Source organism: Struthio camelus, chromosome 11 (assembly GCF_040807025.1).
Source record: "Struthio camelus isolate bStrCam1 chromosome 11, bStrCam1.hap1, whole genome shotgun sequence".
In the NCBI taxonomy this organism is placed as follows: domain Eukaryota; kingdom Metazoa; phylum Chordata; class Aves; order Struthioniformes; family Struthionidae; genus Struthio; species Struthio camelus.
In genome coordinates, this window is record NC_090952.1 from 29,462,602 (window position 1) to 29,485,725 (window position 23,124).

At 42.7% G+C, this 23,124-nt stretch overlaps 1 protein-coding gene across 7 annotated transcripts; it reads right to left on the reverse strand.

The window, feature by feature from the left end:
- Positions 1-1,503: 1,503 nt before the first annotated feature.
- Positions 1,504-23,032, reverse strand: LOC104145666 (voltage-gated potassium channel KCNC1-like). 7 transcript variants are annotated; one of them, XM_068957192.1, is made up of 10 exons: positions 22,902-23,032; positions 20,203-20,331; positions 18,747-18,941; positions 18,511-18,665; positions 18,260-18,385; positions 12,318-12,420; positions 11,256-11,353; positions 8,088-8,134; positions 5,723-6,256; positions 1,504-4,080 (listed from the first exon to the last, which is right to left on the reverse strand). In XM_068957192.1, the coding sequence occupies exons 9-10, from the start codon at positions 6,212-6,214 to the stop codon at positions 3,277-3,279; spliced, it is 1,296 nt and encodes a 431-aa protein (XP_068813293.1). In that variant the 5' UTR covers positions 6,215-6,256; positions 8,088-8,134; positions 11,256-11,353; positions 12,318-12,420; positions 18,260-18,385; positions 18,511-18,665; positions 18,747-18,941; positions 20,203-20,331; positions 22,902-23,032; the 3' UTR covers positions 1,504-3,276. The 7 variants fall into 7 exon arrangements, with proteins under 7 accessions (XP_068813293.1, XP_068813294.1, XP_009675595.1 ...); XM_068957193.1 differs by lacking the exons at positions 11,256-11,353; positions 12,318-12,420 and having other exon boundaries at positions 18,747-18,938; positions 22,902-22,969; XM_009677300.2 differs by lacking the exons at positions 11,256-11,353; positions 12,318-12,420; positions 22,902-23,032 and having other exon boundaries at positions 20,203-21,123.
- Between the last annotated feature and the right edge of the window lie 92 nt (positions 23,033-23,124).

Here is a 23,124-nt window from a genome sequence, read left to right on the forward strand (position 1 = left end):
AATCATATTTTTAGTCTCAAGATACTTGTTTTCTCAGCCTCCAAATCCCAAACCCTGAAGGAGAGGTAGTTTTATGATTTCTGTATTATTAATATACAGAAAGATATTTTTTCCACAGTATCTTCAGGTGATTGAACAAACCTCAAGGGAGACAACTGCACCTCTAGCATGTAACTGAGATAATGATTTCTGTCCTTGGCACTTTGTAACTTGGCTGGATGACTTTTCTCTGGAGTGAATTATATCATTCATTGCACTGTTCTCTAAGTTGATTGCTTTTTTTTTTAAGCAATTGTTTTTCTTATATACATAGCACTTAGACTCTGAGGAAATGAGATTCTTTCCCCAAGGATACCATAATAGCTACATTACCAAGATCATTAGCAAGCACTGAAATCTAACTAAAGCTTAGCAGCTCTTAATAGGCAATGATTTTTTATACATTGCTCTTTAACTGAACCACAAATATTGATCTAACCAATTCTGCTTGTCACCAGCATCACACAGGTTTTTTGAGCTGGTCTTAAAGTACATATTCCTCCTCCCATAAACCTAGTACCCAGGTCTTAGCAGGGATACATCCTTTGATCCAACAGAGCTACAATGATCTCTCCGTGGTCTCTCACATCAAGTTTGACGTAACGTTCCTGCTGTATATTCCTGATACTCTGACACATGGGAACAGGGCCTAATTGATGTGAAAGGAAGGTACGTTTGGGACTAGATGGAGTTGCGTTACAGAGCAGCATAGCGACCAGTTCTGATGTTCACACCATGCTTCCTGCACAGAAACAAGCGTGCCACGTGCTGTTAGGGAGCACCCTCTACTGGGGGCAGCTTTGAAAGCTACTCTCCCCATTGGTGGAAAAACCTGTCTACTGTGGAACACCTGCTGAAAGAGTAGACCAGAGGAGCTGGCTAAACACAGAGATGAGCACTGCAAAGAGAACCACTGCAGCACTCCAAATCACCTCCTAAATTCACAGACAATAAAACATAAATGTCCCAGTGGATTTGACTTGCATTCTTAAAATGGGAGTCAGGGTCTCTGATTATATCACGGATCCTTTCAAGTACTGGGGAAAGCTTGAGAACAGGCATGGCAAATCTCTGCTAAACTGCTGCAATTCATGTGAATTTCCAAGAAGTCTATATATGTCTGTAGCTAACATAACACAACTTTTGCTCTGATTAGCTAAATGATTTTGCTCTGATTATGCACCAGTATGTGCGACTTTGCCCTGCTGGTCCTCTCTACTCTGGCCACAACAAAGTTGTGTGCAGGACAATAGCTTCCTTCCATTGCCAGAGTGTCTCCAACTTCACAGGCTTCATGCCTGAAATGTTTCGCAGGATTTTTCTTTTTGTCCTTAGAAGAAAGCTAATTCATTGTAATTGCATTGGAATATGGGGAAGTTATCTGATGTTTCAATAAAAATAAAGCAGCTTTAAAATGCTATCCTGAATATAAAAATCACACTGACAGACAAAAATCAATCAATATTGCAATTAAAATATAGTCTTAATGGAATTTAAATACATAAGTGTTATTGTATACAGCAATTTTTAATTATTAAACAAAATAATCTTAGGTCATCACCCCTACTATATTAACAATGGGATGCGATTATTTTTTTCATACCTCAACAATGTTTGTTATTTCAAACTAAAATATATGTAACAATTAAGGCTATCCAGTTAAAAGTTAAATATTTCTATTTTATAACTATGCCTTAAGGAAATAAATGTCATTAAAATTATGCCAAGTACTTCAGATTATGTTCTTCCTTTTAGAAGAACAAGAAAGCAAAAACTACATTGATATTTTGACTAATAGCTCAGTGATTTTGTTACATAAAAATCTTTAAGTGCTGATTAACTGGAAGTGGCCAATGAAATTTTGATCTCACTGAGGCCAAGGAAACATTGCTATTGACTTCAGCAGAGCCCAAAAGGATTTGCAGTTGGAGGGCTCCCTTGTTGCTGAATGCTGAATGCTACAACAATTCCTGTGAGCCCACAAAGCAGGCTAATGAACAATGCTGGCTCTCAGGACCACAGATGTCCAATTTAGCCTGCTCCCTTCTTTACACCAGTGTGTGAGTGCAGGCACATTGGATGGATTGGCCTCATTAATAAAACATGGCAACAGAACATTGTTAAAAAATCCCTGATTCCTCCCCAGTTTCAGTTCAGGACCCTGCACAAATCTTTTTTCCCAGCGTGTAAAATGAGATTTTTGGCCTGTAAGGTGATAGAGGGCAGAGCTGGCATCATGGGTTGTGCACCAGCTGAGGGACCCACTGCGGCCTCAGAGCATGTTACTGTGCTACATGGTGCATGTTCAGGCCTTAATGCAGCATCACAGACTCTTTCTGTGAAGAGAGACAGAGAGAGACAGAGAGAGACAGAGAGAGACAGAGAGAGACAGAGAGAGACAGAGAGAGACAGAGAGAGACAGAGAGAGACAGAGAGAGACAGAGAGAGACAGAGAGAGACAGAGAGAGACAGAGAGAGACAGAGAGAGACAGAGAGAGACAGAGAGAGACAGAGAGAGACAGAGAGAGACAGAGAGAGACAGAGAGAGACAGAGAGAGACAGAGAGAGACAGAGAGAGACAGAGAGAGACAGAGAGAGACAGAGAGAGACAGAGAGAGACAGAGAGAGACAGAGAGAGACAGAGAGAGACAGAGAGAGACAGAGAGAGACAGAGAGAGACAGAGAGAGACAGAGAGAGACAGAGAGAGACAGAGAGAGACAGAGAGAGACAGAGAGAGACAGAGAGAGACAGAGAGAGACAGAGAGAGACAGAGAGAGACAGAGAGAGACAGAGAGAGACAGAGAGAGACAGAGAGAGACAGAGAGAGACAGAGAGAGACAGAGAGAGACAGAGAGAGACAGAGAGAGACAGAGAGAGACAGAGAGAGACAGAGAGAGACAGAGAGAGACAGAGAGAGACAGAGAGAGACAGAGAGAGACAGAGAGAGACAGAGAGAGACAGAGAGAGACAGAGAGAGACAGAGAGAGACAGAGAGAGACAGAGAGAGACAGAGAGAGACAGAGAGAGACAGAGAGAGACACACTGTGGCACATAAAAGAGCATGGGATGAGGTACAACGTGGGAAAGACCCATGGAATTCAACAGGTCTGATCAGTTGTTCAGCAAGTAAATGCAGCAGGGACTATACGTTCTCTCTTCCCACCAAAGAGAATAAGCTATGCTGAAGGCTTATTGCTCAAGGGCAAAGGGGGACAGAAGCTCTAAAATCAATAAGGTTAATGGTTCCTGCACCTTTTCAGCTTCTGTTTGAAGACAGCGATGGCATAATAGCTTTTAAATTTCACCAGGAAAATGGGGATTGGGATGATAATAGTTAACATGCCAAATACCGCAGCTAAGGCTGCCATCACTTGGCCAACAGTGGTGAGAGGGATGATGTCTCCATAGCCCACTGTAGTGAGTGTGATCAGAGCCCACCAGAAGCAAACAAAAATGTCAGTGAAGTGCAGCTCCCCTGCGTAGGAAGGACTGCTACAAAGCAACTCCCCATAGAAAAAGAGAGAGCCAAAGAAAAGGGTCTCAAAGGCCAAAATCATCAGCAGGATGCAGATCTCTCGGAGGATAGACTTGAGGGTGTAGGATAGAACTCTGAGGATCAGTGGGGTTTCTATCAGCTTGGATATCTTCAGGAGTTTGAGGAGATAGACAATGCGAATAAAGCCCAGCCAAAGCCCCAAACTTGGCGTTCTCTGAATCTGCCCATCCACAAAGAGTTCAATATAAACTGGGAAGAGGGAGAGGAAGTCAACCATGTTCAGGGGATTCTGGAAGAATTTCTTTTTGTCTGGGCAGACACAAAATCTCACAGAGAACTCGAAAGTAAACCAAAGGACACAGAAAAGCTCCAGATGAAGCAAGTAGGCAGCCTGGTGGTAATAGGGTTCATGGTAGTTGTGGGCAACCTCAGAATGGCCAACAAAGGTGAAGTTAGCAGTGAAGAACTCAAATTGTGCCTTGGTCTCCTCACAGAATATGATGACAATTCCAATGATGAACAGCAGAGAAACAAAAGCCAGGCACTGCAGAGGGAGGAAAGGATATACACACCATTAGTGCAACAAATGGGTATGACATTACCTCACTGCCCCACCTCAAGCCCAGGATCCCCTCCACAGGCACAGAATGATCCAAACTAACATTTTTCAAATGCTCTGCTAAGAGTTGTTCTGCACAGACACATATTTTCTCCCTTCTAGGCTTGAAAAAGCATATAGAAGATTGGGGTCAAGGAAAAAAAAAAAAGAACTCCTACATCCAAGTTTGTAGGGAAGGGGAAACATGTCTGACAGCTGGAGTAACATGGACAGACTCACACTAAGGGCCTCTCCAGCACTAAATGTTGACTCCAGAAATGCTGAAACAGCAGAAAACAGCCTCTGCAGTCTCCACCTTGCATATGTTGTTCCACATGCCTGACCTTTCAAAAGAGAGGCTGCACATGCATTTTGTGTAGGGACAAGAAGGGGAGAAAAAAAGATGTGTCTGTTAATGAGAAGACAGAGATTCTGAAATGCACTAAGGAACTAATTAGTTATATTTAGTGCACGAACAAGTACTTAGTCCTAGCAAATGGAGCTGATGAGCCAAAAAAGCAGGTGTTGCCTGGAAAGCAAGTACTGTTTAAAAAAACAGCCCCAAAACGAAGTTGAGAACTGAGAATTTTCCTTCATTCCCACACACTGAAAACCAAGCAGAAATCAAGAATATGCAGATATCGTGCAACTATTAAGTAGCTTAGCCTCCAGCCCAAGAAAAGGGAAAGTAGGGGATATGATAGACAACACAAGCAAAGAAGAAACCTTGAGCTCTATCCTACAGGCTCCCAGTTCCTGGAGATGTCAGACACCTGATTCACCAAACACTAGAGGATGTACCTTTAATTGCTGGTAGTTAGGAAGTCAGTCACTGAGCTCAGTTCTGACTCCTTAAGCTGTGACCCTATGCTTGAATAAATCAGGAATAACTTTAATGAAAACAACATCACTAGACTACTGTCCATCAGAGGAGGGTAATCTATGTGCATGTTATCACATATTTACCCATGTTTTGTTTTCAAAACCATTCACAGATACAATATTTGGACACACAGCTTAAGTACTTTGATGAATAATATCAACCCCCCAGGTTTTTCTTAAGGACACACTCATTTTGGTTGTGGTGGGTAGAGATGGAAGGGAAAGTCAGATTATCCCCCTGCTCTAGCTAGACATCTATTACTGTCTGCCTATGGGAAGAAGTGCTGTCCTGTGAAAGACCTGAGATTTACAGTTTCATGTCACCTCCTACAGCCACAAGAACAGGTTCAGCTGGACATACACTCTCCCCACTCTTTATGCACGTATGTGGCCCAACATGGTGCATTCATCAGGGAGACCACCACAGCTGTGAGATGCAGTCCCACAGCTTCTGAGGGAATGCACACCTGCACCAAAACCTCATGGTGAGTTTTCAGTTGTAAAAACTAGAAGACGCCTTGATGAGTAAGTAATTCATTTCTACTGTCAAAGTATCAGTGAAGGAGAGTCACGGTTCTGAGATATCTATTTTTTCAATCTGGACTCCAAACATGCACACCAAAGCTAAAAACTCTTTAGCATCTTTCATGGACACACTCCAGTAATCCCAAAGGACAAAGGCTGTGTGCATCTCCAGGGATATTACCTTAGCACTGAAAGAGGAAAAGGGTTTTTCAAAGATAGACCAAATCTTTGGCTGCCACCTGGTTCTCCAGCTGAAATCCATTCTTTCCGTCTGCACTACGAGGCACTGGTCATCAGCTTGATCGTTTTCATCCCAAGTGTGAAACTCCTCTGTCTGCACCTCTTTGTTATTCAGCTTCAGCCAGCAGCAGGATGCTAGCTGTGTCTCACTTATTTCCCAGAAGGCCAGCTCTTCTTCTAAGACTGACCTACAGATATCTATGGGGCAGTGCAGACGTTTGGTCCTATAGTAGTTCAATACATAGCTGAAGATCTCAGCACTCCTATCAAAAAAGAACTCCTTAGCGGTGGGATCATAGTCATAGATGCTTGGGGCATGGGGCTCCGTAAGGCTGCACAACTTGGTCCCTGGGAAGGTGCGGAGAGTGCTGCTGTATGTTTCATATCTGATTCCTCCAACATTCAGGATAATTTTTTCCTTGGTGTCTTCCATCTGTGAGCAGGGAGGCACAAGTCCTCATAGGCTTTTGTTTCTCTTCAGTGAAAAAGAGAACACAGATTAAAAGAAGCAAAGCAAGTAAAGTTCTGGAGCAGGAAGGTTTTCAAGGGTATTTCATTTCAGTGCCTTTAAAGCACATTTCATACCTGAAACCTGAATCTCCTATCGGGAAGAAGACCCCTCTGCCCTTCTCCATCCTGTTCAGTGCCTGTTCCTAGGCTCTGCTCCCTTTGTCATATTGTCTGAGCACTTTTCAGGAGTTGCATCAAACAGAATGACAAACATCTGCTGTGCATTGCTCTCCCTCTCAACCTCTTCCCATGGGGAAAGAACATGCAGTCCAGAGTCTGTTTCATTGGGTTTGTTCATATACTGTAAATACCCATTGCAATAAATTCATTTGAGGCAAAAGAAAGGTGCCAGTTCTCATTCTGAGGATATTCACTCCACTGTCTCCCCCCTTCTGTACTCCCTCACCTCCAATTCCTCTCTCCACAAGCACAGTTCCTTGCAGAGAACTTCACGTGCCAAGGGGGTAGAACAGTCAGCAGCAGCTTATTCTCCAAAAGACTTTTTAGATATCATCTCATGTGCTAAGCCTGCCAGAGCAGACTTTGCAAGAAATCCTGCTGCCTGGAGGGAACATTTGGGCTGTCCGAGTTCTGTTTTTCTCCATGAGTCTTCCTTGTACAGAGTCCCATTGAGCCAAACCATATTCCCATGTGCAGGAAGCTGCTTCTTACCTGGAGTCTATCTACAAGATTCCTGAACTAGAGGAAAACACAGAACAACATACTGCCTCCTCCTTCAGGGCTGGCAGACACCTTAGAATAGCAACAAACCCTGCTGCAAAGGCCCCAAGCACTGGAAAGCATGTTCAGCTTCCTTTTTCTTGTAATACATCCCTTGCTTCGCTCTCCAAAATCCGATATACCTAGAAGAAACTGATGCCATGCTTTATGATCATTCTTCCAGGAGGGGAGTGAGACCAAATATCTCTGTAGCCCCAGGAGCATGGAGGATAGGTGCAGAATAGGGCAAGGAATGCTTCAGAAAGGGACTGGTGCTCTCTCTCACCCATACGTATCCATTTCTGAGTATATGTACCCCTTGATTCCCCTTCCTTCCTACACATTTCCATCCAATCCTCTCTTAGCCCCTACATTTCTAGTTCTGACTCTTCTCTTCTTGTTACAGAGCTTTTGCAAATCTGTCTTTCCTTCCTGCCTGGGCTCTCTTACTTGCTGCTCAGCGTGCTGATACCATGCACACAGGACCTCCAGTTGTCACTCTTTACTCCTGCACAATACAGGAGTCACAGGTCACTTCTGCAACAAAACTTTCCATCCAGGATCTGCAAGGAAACAAGCTCTGCCCCAGTGGAGACTCCCGGAAGTGAAGAACTACATACAACACCTCATTCAGCTTCATCAGAAAAGGCTAGAAACTGCAGCTCAGTCATGCAGTCATGGCACAAAAGAATTACTGCCCATCTGCTGTCCTGACTGTCCCAACGCATGTAAGGCGTTCCCTAAAGTCAGTGCTAAACTTCCATTAACCTCAGTAAGAGCAGGATTGGGCTTAAGGACAGCAAGTATGCAGAGAGTGCTTAGCACTTGCTGCACAGGAATACAAACACACGGATTCTAAGCAGGTTAGATTAATTCAGTACTCAGCAAACCTGGAGCTGCATTATTGGCTTCTGCTTCCTAGCTGTAAAAGAGCACAGTGGTTTTTTTTTTTTTTTTTTTTGAGACCCCCCCAGATAAACTTGCTTTTATTTGCTTAGAATGCCGGATGCTTCTCTCTCAAATATACAAATCCTCATGTGAAAAATGAGCCAAAAAGTGGTATTTCATATTCTTACCTTGATGCTACTGCAGCAGCTCCGCAACCAGAGGAAAGGAGGAGAGACTGGGAAGAACAGAGACAAATTCAGTGAAAACAGGATGTTCAGTGGCTAGTTGCCAAAGCTTAAGCCTCGTAGATGCCAGAAAACAAAACCAGCCAATAGCACAGAAAAGATGAAGAGGCCCCTCTCCCTCCTGCTCTGCCCTATCAGCGGCCACTCTCCCTGCTCCAGGGAATAACACACAAACAAGGCAACAACTGCCAGGCCAGATGTGCTCCTGACTACTCTGCCACCTGCTGCTCTTCTAACAACCTCAAAGGGCAATGGTGTTTGGGAACTATGTGGAGTTCAAATGTCCTAGGATAATTAGAGATTAAATTTCTGAGTCACAAAAAGGCAGAGAGAGCATGGTCCTTTTTTGGCTGTGCTTTATTCAAGTTTAAGTTAAAAAGTAACATTGAAAACAACAGAAGAAAACACAGAAACAAACAAAAAAAATAAATTGACCTCCCACCTTCTTGTCACTCTCCCTCATCTTTCAGTTTAAAGGGCTTTCTCTTCATTTCTGGAGGCCCCAAAGCTAATCTTTTGCACCCACAGATTTTAAGTGTGATTTTGTCAGTGATTACTCCAGGAAAGAGGTCAGCATATACTTGTTGATCCCAGTCAAGAAAGATGCGCTGTCACAATGAGCTATGTGTGAAATTGCCTTTCAGCTGACCTTCCAAGGCCGTTTCTAGGTATACCTTCTGCCTACTTCAAATTCTCTGCAAAGAAATAAGTAAAAAAATAAATTTCCTTACTCCCAGACAGAACAAGAATATGCAGGAAGGCTGTGGGGTTTCCTTTTCAGGTATTCAGGTGAAAAGCAGGTCCATATCTCTTTAGAGGAAGCATTATCAGATAGCCCATCCGGCTGGATTACTCATTTTAATTCACTACCTCTATCACCTTAACACATTGAAATCTCTTTTCTTTTTGAAAAGACGTTTTCCACTTGGACCTTTTTAGCTAGATAGCAGTCTGGTTCCTAACTCCCCACTGTCATTTAACCTGCAGGTACAAGCAACCTCACCTACAGTAAGCATCTGGATTTCCAGTGTAGTACAGGGACACCACAGACAGTCCTGGTCTCTTCTCTCAGCCAACACCATAGCAAGGCTGCAGAAGCAGGTATGGCAAATTGCTGCCAATCTTGTGTGGGACTTTCGGGGCAACTAGCCATCTTTGCTCACCCACCTCCAACCCTGTATTTAGCAACCTCTTAGTCAGACATCACAAGGAGGGCAAACAGCACAAGCAAAATTCTCCTTTGATCCAGACTGCGAAAGCCTGTGAAGCATGTGAAATTTGTGCTGTTTCAGTCCTTGCTTTCTTACATTTCTTTCTATAACAGACATCAAACTCTTCACATATCTCTCTCTCTCTCTCTCTCTCTCTCTCTCTCTCAAAAGAATGAGAAATATCCCTTTTAATTTAGTCTCTGCTATGTCTCTGAGGATCTGGAAGCAGGACCAGTTGATTTGACCAAGTTTGATAGATCCCATCTGTTCAACAGCATTGCAGTATGTGCATTTTACAACCTTTGTGTTGCTGTTGATTTCTGAAACCAGAAAGAATCTGGAAAGCAAAATTACACATGGTGTTCCTATGCTCTGAATAAGACCCTTTGATTGCAGTAAACAGCTTGTGCTTTCAGATAATTTTTAAGCAGATGAAAAGTGCAACTCTGTTTCCAAAGAACAGGGTCCTATTCCAAGTTTTTTCCCTGCCTGGTATCTTCTAAGAATTCACTTTCACTGCATGAGACGCTGCAGGAGTCTGGCAACAAATATAAAATCTGCTCCCTCAATCTTGCACCTCTTTTGAGCAACGGAACTCTTGTTTCAGTTTGACCTAAATTTAAGATCAAGAAACAAGGGTTACAGCTGTAATGAATTTTGCTGCATTTTTCAAAGATGATATTTTAACAGAACTCATTCAGCTTTGCTGAAGACACAGGATATTTTCAACTGCTGATGACTAAATCCAGAAGTCTCAGCTAGCTTCTTATTTTTTAGTCTCACAATTTTTATAGCATTTCATTCCTATCTTCTTTTGTTTTTAACAAAATAAACTTTTTGTACAGTGCAGAAGTTCTAGATTTTTCTCCCATGCACTCATGGTCAGATACACATGCTCTGAACTAGGCACTCAGGCATACCGACGTTAGTCTAAATTTGATGTGGCTTCATTAACTGCATTTTTGCTAGAATAAAAGAGGACGTCTAACTTTCCAAAATAAAAATTTAAGAGAATGTCCATAATAATCTGGTGAGGATGATTAACATTTTGACAAATGAAATTTTGCCTCTGAACATTGAATGAAAAGCTTACAGTCTTCTAGAGTTCAGTCTTGGGGAAAGAGAGAACCAATCTACATGAAAGCCTGCAGCTGCCCATAATGAACCTCAACACTGGAGACAACAGGAGTCTGAAAGATACCACCACCACCTGTCAGAAAAGTCCTTTCTGTATTTGGAACAAGGACACCCATCCAGTTCTTCTGATGTCAGACATCCATGAAGCAAAATGTGAGTTGCAATTGGCTCTCACCATCCTCTTCAAGCTTAATAACAGATATTAAGACTTGAAAGGAACAGCACTACTCAATACTTGCCTAGATGCAGACTGCCCATATGCTGAAGAACAATATCGCTGTATGAACAGTGGAACTTGCACAGCCAATGTTCTTGCTTTTTCATCAGATTAGCAAAAGACTTACAGACCTTCCTAGCCTGCATGCTAGCTGGCTGACTCCTTTAGAGAAAGGCAGACTGTTCTTTTGACTTGTAGGATATTCTTCTGTAAAACAACAAGCCATCCCAAAGTTTGACCTGCATGGTGAAGCAGCTAAGACCACTAATTGAAACAGCTTCAACAAGTTTTGACATAACCTATAACGAGTAGATAATGGCGCGCAGGCCTTTCTCATTTTTTTTCTCTCCATTACTTGGAAAAAAAGTTCAAAGCTACCTGCTCCCCCTCTTGTTTATCCATTAATTTGGAGGTTTTTTGAAGCTCTAACATCAGCCAAAAAAAGTGAGCAAAGCATATGGCCAAATATACCATCTTGAATAAGGAAGAGACTACCCTGTCAACTCCCTCCTTCGTGCTCTGCCTAAATTAGTCTCGGGTTCTCACCTTTGTCAATCCATCCCAAACCTTCACCATGAAGCTGGAGATAAAGAACTTCAAGTAATAGGTTGCAGGAAAGATTACTTCATCCAAACGAACTGTTTCTGAAACATGTCAAATACTCTCCAGTTATTTAACACAACTCACAAGCAATTAAAAATTGCTTCTCAAGGAGAACGAAATGAGGTTTACAAGTTCATGCAATCATTCACACTGGCACTTCATGATGTACCTTATGGAACTATCACAGTCAGACTGTACTTCTGCAAAAGCTGGGCCAAAAAAAAAAAAAAAAAGGCAAATAGAGATTAAAAACTCCTCTGCTATTGATACTGATGTTGCCCGGAACAGATCAACTGCAGGAAGGCCCATATGACCACTTTTAAGCACACAGATACCATGATATTTTCAAAACAGGCCTTGAAGAAAGGAGAACAGAATCAAATGTAATCCCTATCCACGCAAAAAAAATAGGCACCTGAGGCTATCAACTTTTGGAGGTAATAGGCAGACATCAGTTGAAAAGGGGTCAAACCATGAAGTATTTATTTTGATAAAACATCACAGGTATAGCTATTATCAAGATCCCAGCAACATGCACTCTTCAAGCTCACTGGAGTTTATCTAAAGTGATGTTCATTTTCTAGATAAACTGCCTGGGCTGAAACCACTCAAGTGTAAGGAGGACATGAATGAATAAGCTAAAATCAGAATAACACCTTGCATTTCTTTTGTGCCTTCCTTTTCTGAATGTCAGGCAGTTATGCAGAAGAGTCCTCTCATGCATTCCTGGCTGTTCTTCCTCAAATGGAGGACATGTAAGAAGCTGAGGCACTGACTGCAAAATTAATTCACTCTGGGTCATAAAGCATAACATCAGAGCTTCGGTTAAAGAACCAGGGTGAGAGAATTACAGTTCTCCCCTTATTTGGAAAAAATCTGTGCATTCATAGCCCATCTGTACAATGGTGATTCTGACCCCTGGGTGCGCTGGCCAATGAGATGAAACTTAATCTACCACTTTGTTTTCTTAAAAGGGAAACCTCAGAAAAGACTTAAAATACTTACTAATAAGCATTCCTGCAACATCTCTCATCACTATGTCTGGACCTTGAAGATAGCCTAGGGCTTGTGACAGGAACTGGGAGGTATGACTATAGTTATTTTGCAGCTAGGAAAAGAAAAGAAAGATGAAATATGCAATGTGAATGGCATGGTCACTCCATGTCTGAGAGTGTGTGAAACTGAAATGGTACAGTTAAGATTAGGAAATGCATGGAAGATGCCACATTAGCCTCTGTCAGAACTTACCCTCTCATTCCCCAGGATTTAATTTCTATTCAAAAATAAAAGGTCTAAGCCCTCAAAGTCTGCAAAGAGGAAGGAACTGCAATTACCTTTACGCTACCAGCTCTTTTATTGTTATATCATACAAGCAAACTACAGTTGCCCTACTGTACTTTCCAAAGACAAATGGCATGGTCTCCATGATGCTGTTCCATACCAGCTTGTGGATCATTGTTTTATGTTATGTCACTTTGGACATAATGGAAGAGAGTTAATTTGCATTTCTGCAGAAACAAAACGTGATGAATAAATTAGGTAATCTCTTTCTTTAATTTCTCAGAGTCTTCCTGTGATCCTCCTTTTCCCAAATAAGAAACATAATCTGGGCAGGAACTTGATAAAGACTTTTAGGAACTCAAGTAAGGTACAATACAAGGTTATTTACAGTGGCCAACATAGAGAAGGCCAAAGCGAGCAGAAGCTAAGGTCAACTTACACTTACTCTATGAGCACTTGCAGACTGACACAAGGACACTGTGTTGTTGGCTCACACTCCAAATATTTGGACTGAATTGGCTCTGGCCCTGCTGGAGTAATCAGCTCTTTGGAAAAAAAACAACCAAGCCTCCTTCAAAGCAGTGCCCTTTCCTTCCACACTATCCTCTAGCGTCTGTCAAAAGTGACTCTGCCAATGGGCTACACCGCAGAGAAGTAAGTACAAGGGAGGTGATTCTCACAGCGTCCCACAGGGAGTCAGAGAACACAATTAAAGCAACTTCAGCATCTACCACTTGCACAGAATCATTATCATCCACAAGATGGAAGAGCAGAGGGACAATGCTGTTGATGACTTCTGTCTGCATGGTCTTTCTTTCTGGATTCTTTATCCCACACATCAGCTATCCAAAAAGAGAAATATTAACTGTGCAAATACTCTCCTCTCCTGGGAATGATACACAGAGAAGACCAAAACCTGTTGAATGCCATATCAGTTCACAGGATAGAATAAATCTGCAGAGTAAGTCCACCATTTATTTGCTGACGCAACTTTACCACAGCTGATCAGAGCCCAGGAACTTCCATAGGCCACCCTCTCAGCACAAGAAGCAAGGATTCTTGTGCTGGGGAATTTCTCCTCAGATTAAATGACAGTAAAAATAGATGCAGTTAAAAGCAGCAGCAGCGAGGGGACAGAGTGGATAAGCCATCCTATTGTATTTCCTGGAAGATGTGTGACAGTGTAAGTAAAGAAGAGGCTCAAAAGAGAGAATTACTTGGGAAACACAGAAAGTAAAGAAGGTACAAGTATTCGCTCTGGATTCCAAGTACTACATCCCCAAAGAATGGGTGAATGTTGACAGGGATGTCAATTGAGATGGGACCAGTGCCCTCCCTGTGCAGGATATGATCTCTGGTATTTTGCACATGGTATCTACAACACTCTCTTCCTCAGATTCGTAGAAGAAATCCATTATTCTGGACAGCTGGGTAGACAGAAGATGCATCCTTATGAATAAAGTAAGCCTCTTGTGAAAAGATGTTACCAGGGAACCCATGCCATTTCTCACTCCCTTCTTGTCCCCACTAGGAGCTTTGAGAGTTGAACACTCATAAACCCTGCCATCAGACCCTGCACTTCTCTTCAGGCTAAGCCACTCCCTGCATCATACCCGAAACCACATGCTCAGTCCTTGGAAACAAGAGTCAGACCATGTCTCACAATTTGCTAAATGTGTCACTAACTAATTTGCCACGCATAAAACAAAGGCGAGACTTGTTTGGGGTCCTCGGCAACTTTCAGTGCATGGAGTAATCTGGACCACTCATCTTTCCTGACTGAAACACCAGGCTCTGCAGAGCCCTCATCCATGCTCTGCTCTTTGAGGTGGGCTCAAGTCCAAAATGATAATTAACTTAGAGATTAGAGGACTGTGACAGCTTTACAAAATGAACAGTAACAGAGATGTTCCTTTTGTGTTAGTTCCCTAGGAAGATAACCTAACCAATTAATTTATGTGCAAAAGATGGGGCACATTAGTGGCTATCTCCTCCCAAGACCCTTGAGTTCCTCCAGGCTGGAAGTAATGCACAGCTAGACCCTGAGCTATCTGGGAAACTGGAAATCACAGCTGATGTTGAGTAAATCAAAGTGGGATCTGCTTATGGAGCACTTTCAGAAAAAAAGAGTCAAATCTCAGAGAAGAGGAGCTGAGAATACCAAGCTGTGGTGGCAAACCACCACCTCTCCTGATTCAGAACAAGTGAATCCAGAAGAATGAGCCACTGAGCTCTCCACTTACAGTTTTTTTCATTCTCTATAGCAAATGCTGCCACTAATTGGCAACAGATCTGCTGAAACGGACACGATGGTTCCCATCCCTCCTCAGCCTACACTGACGGACATACCTAATCTCCATATGTGCCTTTTAACAAGTTATTCTCACCTCAACAAAAAAGATAATTGCAATAATTCTCATCTGTTGATCCTTTTCATTCATGAGGATGACATCTGTTTCTTTGTTAGAAAAGGGTTTTAATTTAGCTCTAGCCCAGCTTAGCACTAGTGCCTAAAGTAGATGAAGCCTGCAGGCCACAGGAGTGAATTGTTAATGAGCTTGAGATATTGCTGAGGATGCGACTGCAAAACCAGCTAGAACTAGCCCTCAAAGATACAGAACAGAGTGGACAGAGGTAACGGTTAACCTTCGGATAAGATACAGAACACAATGGACAGAGGTAACAGTTCACCTTCAGATAAGATGAGGCACTATGAAGCAGGAACATAGCAACCGTCCCGGGATGTAGACGTGAACCAATCAAAAGGAAAGAGACCACCGACTCAGTAAAGACGACTGGAAGATGACTGTCGCTGGCAGGCAGGGAAATAAGGCTGTAAGGAGTATAATTACCCCAAAATTTCTTTGTTCGGGGTCCCTCCCCAGAGGCACCCAGCTCAAGCTGTTATTCTGCTGTACCATCATTTAAATAAATAATTAATTTTGCTGCTAGACGTACGTGAGACTCTGTTCCTCGGAAACCTAGGGTCAAACTGTTTCCCTGACATTCTTTAAAAAGATCGTGTACTCATAACACAAACTATACAATTCACTGCAAACCAAAGCAGAAAGCAGCTGTACTGCAATTAGAATTTTACTGTATTAGCACATGGCACTGCGTTTAAGGAACAGTATATAAGGGGTTCCTTATCTGCTTATTTGGATGGCAGGCATTTAAAGTCATTTTTGTAAGTGCCTACTTTTACATGTTATACAAGCCTGGAGAAGTTAAGGTAATGCTTTCAGGAAGGTACCATCCGAAAGAAAATATTAATAAACAGAAATACCCTTTCCATGATATCACTTATAAAGCATTTTTACTGGAGTAAATTTGGGAACTCTGCTAATAGAAGGACTGGATTTCAGTTGATGTTCTGCTGTGGCTCAGCTCTTCTTTACCCAGTTCTTTTTCCTAAGTTCTTACTTATCCTCTGTAACAGAAATGCAAATACAAGTTTTCTTCTGCTTTGTTATTATTCTCATTCCTTTAGAAATGATTAAACTTAAGTGCCATCAAATATGGTTTGACTCAGATCACACACCAAGCTGCTGGTAGGGCTGAGAAGAGAAACTACACCTCACTCTTAATACTCTACATTTTCTACTGGGCCTATCCTTAGCAATGAGGCCATGTATTGCTGTTTGTTTTTCAGCTGTTGCCCACAGCTTGCATTCTGTCTTTTAGGCAAAGGAGGACACTACTTTAGATGCACAAGATGTAACAACTCCACTCCTGCAGTTATAACATGCTGAGAGCTCTGAGGGTTTTTGTCAAAGAAACAAACCCAGCTTCATCAGGAAAATTCACTGGTCATGAAGTCTAGTCATTCTGCGTTCATTATAATTTGCAGAAATCAGAGTAGCCTCCGTGAGAAAAGCCTCTTACACGGGGACGAGGAGATAAGCTCACAGGAAACGGAGATATTTTCCACTGGTAAATGGAGAGAGGTTTCTGTGTCTTTACATACACTCCTGCTTCACCGCAGCGTAGATACATCGTTTCCACAGCATGGTGCCAAACACTGCAGAACATAATTATTTCTACCACTACATGCCCTGGGTGACTAAACTCCTCCAAGGGCTAATGAAAAAAAAGAGAGAAATGAAGGAAAGAATTATCAGCTTAAGTTCACAGCAACTCTCTCCAAGATAAGATAGCTATACACGCTGGTGCTGCACCACCATTTTTTGGCACTTCTGTTTTTGTTGGCTTTCCTATTCCTTTTTGAGTGACAGGCCCCTGTTCTGGCCTCAGTGTAGCCACCTCCCAGGCAAGTGCAATGATCATAAGAGATCCAGCAGATGAATCATGACACTGCTGCAATACAACCTCGTAGAAAGGACATTCCCTTCTCTTCAGTCCAGCACACCTTTCATTGTCCAACCTTATCTGCTCTCACAGAGCACTGCAGTGTAGGGAGGCATATCCATCAGCTAGGCACTTAGCTGTCAGCATTCTACCTAGCCTTACTTGTTTTTTGCAGACCTAAATCTATCTAATGAAGTCCAATATGCGGGGTTTTGGGCATACCCTTCTATTCTGCCAGACTTCAGATTGCTCACATCAAAACAAAGCTGCTCTAACATGAATTTTAGTTGATGTGCAGTTGTGCTCCCTGCCCTCTCACAACCATGGTCTACTTTTAAGACTAGCCACAGCTCCACAAACTGTAGGGATAACAGAAGAACTCTCATTAAGACAGGAACACACTGAGAAGGGATGTCTAGAATAACATGAATTTTCCTGTCTTCATCTCAACGCAAACTACGCTGACTGTATTCAGGCTGTGCTACTACAGGTTTAAATCTCACATATACTTCTGACTGTACACATCAGCTTGTCTGAGAGTAGAGCCCTCATCCCCATCTCTGCGCACAATTTTCCCATCTGTCCTCCTCTACCCCATCCTGCATACCTCCAGAGTGTTTTGGAGCTCCTTATAACTTGGGCTTTCAAACAGAAAACCTTGTAGCATCTCACTGAGCACCTTCAAAGCCTGAAGGTATTGATTCTGAATCATAGGGAAAACCGGAGGAAGAATTCCATAGCCCAAACCTAGCTGTTACCTAGTCAAACAGATGATTACCTGCGAAGCAAGCAAGGACACTGTCCAAATCTGATAGGAAGCTCTCTGGTTCAGATGATCCCTTTCCTTACTAATCCAGGTGAACTGCTGGCTGGCTGCTCCTTCAGCCATTATAAAATCTCATTAGAAAGCCTCAGTAATAGCTGAAGAGTGTCAGTGCTCCTGAGACTGTTGCTGAGTCATACCCAAGAGGAGAGGAAAGGACTCACTAATTATGTCCAAAAAACTAGCCTCCAGTGGGACAACAATCAACTCCTTCCAGATGCAACAGATCAGCATTTTGGGCCCAGATTCTCCAAAGAGGTCAGGTTCTATTTATCTACAAAATATATTCATATTTCCCAGGCAACCATTAGCAGTATCGACAAAGAACACAGGAGCGCATCATTGCTGCTCAAGGTCTAGACTAAAGTACCACTTCTTTTAGCGCTGAACTCTTTTTAGCTTCTGAACCCTAGTGACTGCAGTCACAAAGATGACTCCCTTTTCCATATGGAGCCAAAGATTTCTGGAATGGAGAAGGGTTTGTTTCAGTGCTTTACATCTCTACAAGGTAACCCCAGAGTGTTCCCAGCATTACCTTGGCAACAAGCGTACCCCAAGCCTGTTCTTGCAATGCAGCTAGTGAGGTCAGAGAGAATACACTCCTGAAAGTAGCACTGAGAAGCTCCGATTTGTCTCTTATGTTGACAATAGCTTTAACTGGCTGAAAAAAAAGAGAGAAGCACACGTTCAGTTTTGCAGAGCTGAGGTGAAGCTAAATTTGTCAGACAACTAGGTTTACTTGGTTAGTCAAACCCAGTAAAAGAGGTACACTTCTGTGAGAGGTACCTGGAAGACATAGGGTCAAAAGCTAAACACTGGAAGAAGAGGGGACAAATGACAGATCTGTGAGAGATGCCATACTTTAGAGCTCCGAGTTAGACCATTACTTCCTGCCATGCTGTTGTGGATACTGAAGCCAACAGCTCCTGGGTGATGATCTCCTATAAATAGCAAAGGAGACCCACATAAACAGTCAGCACTCACTGCAATCCTCACCCTCCCCAGCTCACCACAGCACTCACTGTTCTGACTGGTTCTGCTTCTTTCTCAGAGGCATCTCCTTTAACATTTGTGAGTAGTACTATTTGCTTTCAGGCCCACCACCAATTCTTGCTTCTGCCACAGCATAAACTCCTTTGGATTGTGTCTCTTGGTGACAGCCTTCAGGAGCAGCTCAACAGACTTCAGCAAACTTTGCTTTAATGGTCTAAACCCTCCTCAAAAACAGGAATTTAAAGCCAAACATTAATGCAGAAGGGACTCCCAGCTAAATAGAAAGTTCAGTTATGTCACCTATGTATTTAGGTTTTAGGAATTTTATTAAAATCAGTAGGAGGCAATTAGACTTGTTTGCTTAATTTGGATAGAACTGTACGTGAATAATTTAATCTTAGATATAGAAGACATCTTTTTTTATTAATTAGGGAATAAGGTAATAAACTTTATGATGTGTTACAACTGGAGCACGTTCAAACTAATGAAGTTGTATTGACATTGTTATCTGACAAGATACTTACTGAAGTCAAGCTGTTCTGACTTCACATTTTGATACCTTCTAGTCAGTTCAATAAAGATAGCATTGTAAGGCCTACAGATAGGATGAAGTCAATGCAAAGTAAGCAATTTTTTAACCAATAGAATAAAGAAACCTCAGTTTAATACAGGGTCTGTTACTGAATACATAACCTGGTATATTTAGAGATTAAAATGATTTTTAAAAGACTGTTCTTTGAAGCTGCTTTCCCAAGATAACATTCATCCTAATTCTCCCAACCAGGCTAACTAGACACTGAAAAAAAAATAAGCAGGAACTGTACTGTCATCCATAATCCAAGTTTGCGTTTTATTATTTTAAGCCTTTCTATATAACTGTGTTTCCAGTTTTGTAATGAAAATTTTAACCCATCGTTTTGCAAGAATAAAGTCTGATATTTTCACTGCAAGTTTGCCTAGCATTTAAAGCAAATTCAAGTAACTTGGCAAACATAAGGCATACATTTTTCAACAGTAAGTCTAAATGAAGTGATGTTGCAGACAATTCCTTGGAGGTATCTGCAGCCCAAGAACCATTCAGAATCTTAAGAGCTTTGTATCCTGCCAAAACCATTCTGATTCCATAACATCCACTGCCAAATCAGAAAGCAAGCACTAGCAGATATCTCTCTAAAAGGTGAAAAAACAACAGAAAGATAATCCACAACTCTGAAACATCCCAAGGATAAAATGCACACACAGGGATTTATACTAACAAAGTTTGCAGTTTCATGTATTATAATATATAGAATGTAATTATAAAGTACTCCTCCTTCTAGGGAATATCAGACATAACAAATTAAGTCAAATCCCTCCTTAGAACGTGAATCAAACAAAACCAAGAGCCACTGAAAATTACTGCCCTATCGGAACTCATTGGCAATCGCTTGCTGCCTGCTGATTCAACTACTTATCTAGATATAAAGGCATAACAGTATACCATACCAGAGGGCTCCAATGGAAACACTCAGTCATGCTGGTGGTGATCTTGCCTACTGCAGAAAAGGACACACAGCTGTAACACTGGTGGAGCGTTCAGTTCACCTATCTCAATTTTGAACTCAATATAGAGCACTGAAAGAAAAGACAGAATACACCCCATAACCTTCGTTTTCTGCACAGCAATTCCCAATTTACTCACACAAAGCATTGCCTGATAATTCAGGCAAAAATCAGATACTACAGCAACTGGACATAAGTCACTCTATCACAGGCATTCAGACAGACAGTAATCAGTTGCCAGGTAACAGCATCCCAACCTTGGGACATATTTTGCAATGACATTTTTGAGGTAATGCAAAGACTTCTGGCTCCATTTAATGCTAGAACTTTGTGAACTGAGACTTCTTCATTCAATCCCTCTGGGAGAAAACAGATACTACTTCACTAATAACCCAGCTGAATATGAGGCAATGTCGTAATTTAACAGAGGGACTTTAGAAGGAAAAACGCTCGTCACTCTAGCTGAGGGGCAGTCTAACATTACACTCAATACCTGTTAAAAGTACTGATGGAAGCTGAACTGTGAAATAAAAGAATGAACTGATAAAGTTATAAGCATTTTTTATCTACAACAGAAAAAAATAAGAAACAGTCCTCTATATACAGAACTGTGTTAGTGCATCACTGGTGCTTCCTCTTTTGGTAAGTGCATTTGTAAAACTATTTTTGCGTAAGAAATTTTTGGTATGAATGACAATGCGAAGGGATCTCAAAATGCCTTCACATCAACTGACTAGTTTTATTTTTTAAGCTTGCACTTCTGAAGCTTAACAATTCCACACAGGAACAATAAATAGCCCTAATGAATACAGACAGAGTCAAAACGGAGGACTCTATAGAATTGTAGTGTATGGCAACCCCCACATAAGTGGCTTAGTAGGGGAATCAAACAGACAAAGGATTATGGAATGAGCAGCATCTTTCATGCCAACCGAGTTGCGTACGTCCTTTGTTCTCCCTCACCACCACTCTGATCTACTGCTTGGTTCTCGGCATGGTTCAGTCAAAACAGCTCCTAGCTCAATGCCTAGGTAGAAGCCTTACTTCTCAGGCTCCCTGCAGAACTCACCGAAGCTCAGAGGAAAAAAGCCTTAAAGAAAAGGATTCACACATACCCTTGTTTCTCTTTGGCTTTCTTACTCACACTGAAGTGCTCAGTGTACCACATAGAGCTGGCTGAGTATTTTTAGAATTAGCTTTCCAGGACTTTTTCAACAAACTCATCTTCTTGTTACAGAAGAATAACCAACCTATCAAATTGCCAACCAAACTGGCAGACTACTGGTCAAGTTACAGCAATATTAATGGTACACCACACAACCTGATGGCACATAATATATCGTAAGAAATTTACTCATGTGCAGGTGACTATATCAATACAAATACAGCCAGTGAGCTGCCTAAGGAGTTCAGAATTTCACAATATTTAGGATTTCTATGCCACGGGAAGCTAGAGAAAAATACTTTACATTAAAATTTCTTATTTCTTTCATTTAGAGTCACAAAATCAGTTTTGCATTTGAGTAGTCCCACAACAGCCTGCATTACTTGACTCAGTGTGAGGTAAAAAAGCAGTCGAGCAACTAAAGTGTAATTTAGAACAGATTCACAATAGCTTAATGCAGCACTGCAGCTGAACCAGGCAGTCCCACCTGTTGCACTTGCTTATTCCCTTCCCTGCGAGCCTCTTCTTCCTCCAACCTCTTGTGCTTGTACAAGCAATGTATGTCCCATAGTGAACTACATCAAGGAACTGACCCAAATTAAAGGTTCAAACTAATCAGAACATAAAAGGTGTGTGTGTGTGTGTGGGGGGGGGGGGGCATTTTAAATTCAGGTCTGTTTTAAAGTAACTTTGAAAAAATAGCATTATAAGTAGAGCCTTGGGAATTTGACCCAAGGCAGCAGTGCAGTCCCTTCTCCCCCAAATGACCTCTTTAGGTGCCAGAGATAGTACCAGAACCTGCAGGCGTAGCTTTTCTACCGGCAAAGCCAGTGTAAACAACTTCTGCAGACATCCAGCTCCAGTGCTTATTTCTAATCCTGCGCTGCAGTTCTGATTCCTCTTATCTGTAACACAGGCATGTTCCTGGGATCATGTAAACTGATCAGTGAAAAGGGGAGTTAAACAAAAACCCTCCTAAAAAAAAATGTATAACCTGAATCATTTTATTGATCCAGTTTATTGCAAAATCCTGCCTAGGTGCAGCATTTTGCAATAAACTGGAGAGAAGAGCAGTTAAGTCTGCTGCAAGAACTGAGACATGCAGCCACAGCTAGGAGGTCAGGAATACACCAGGCACCCACATGATGCAGCCTGCTCGAGCCAGGAGCGCTGTCTCTCCCTCTTCCTTTAGGGCCAGCGCGAGCCCTACCTTCCCACCAGCGCCGAGTCCAGTGGGATCCGGCAGATACAGCACAGAGCCCCACGTTATTCCCTGGCAAGCGTCTGCTTGCCCTCATCCCTGCCGCAGGGGCTGTGCCCAGCACCCCTCCAACTCCGCCATCCGGCCCTGAAATCCTCCTCAGCCCTCTCCCTTCGCCCTGGCCCCAGCCACATCTCGCCGCCCCTCGGCGACACCTGGCTGAACACGTCCGCCCTGCCCCTGCCTCAAAACAGGCGAGCCCCTCCGGCTACGGACCACAGCACATCGCGGGAGGGGGCCCGGCGCCCTCGGGCAGGGCCGGGCAGGGCCAGCCACACCCCGACGCCCGGCTCCACGGCCCCACACGGCCCCACACGAGCCCGCAGGCGCCGCCGCCGCGCCGCGCCGCCGCAAGGCCCAGACGTTTCCCACGCCCTGCTCGCGCAGCCGCGGCGCTGATTGGCGGGCGGCGGGAGGCGGGCCGCGGCAGAAGGTAGGG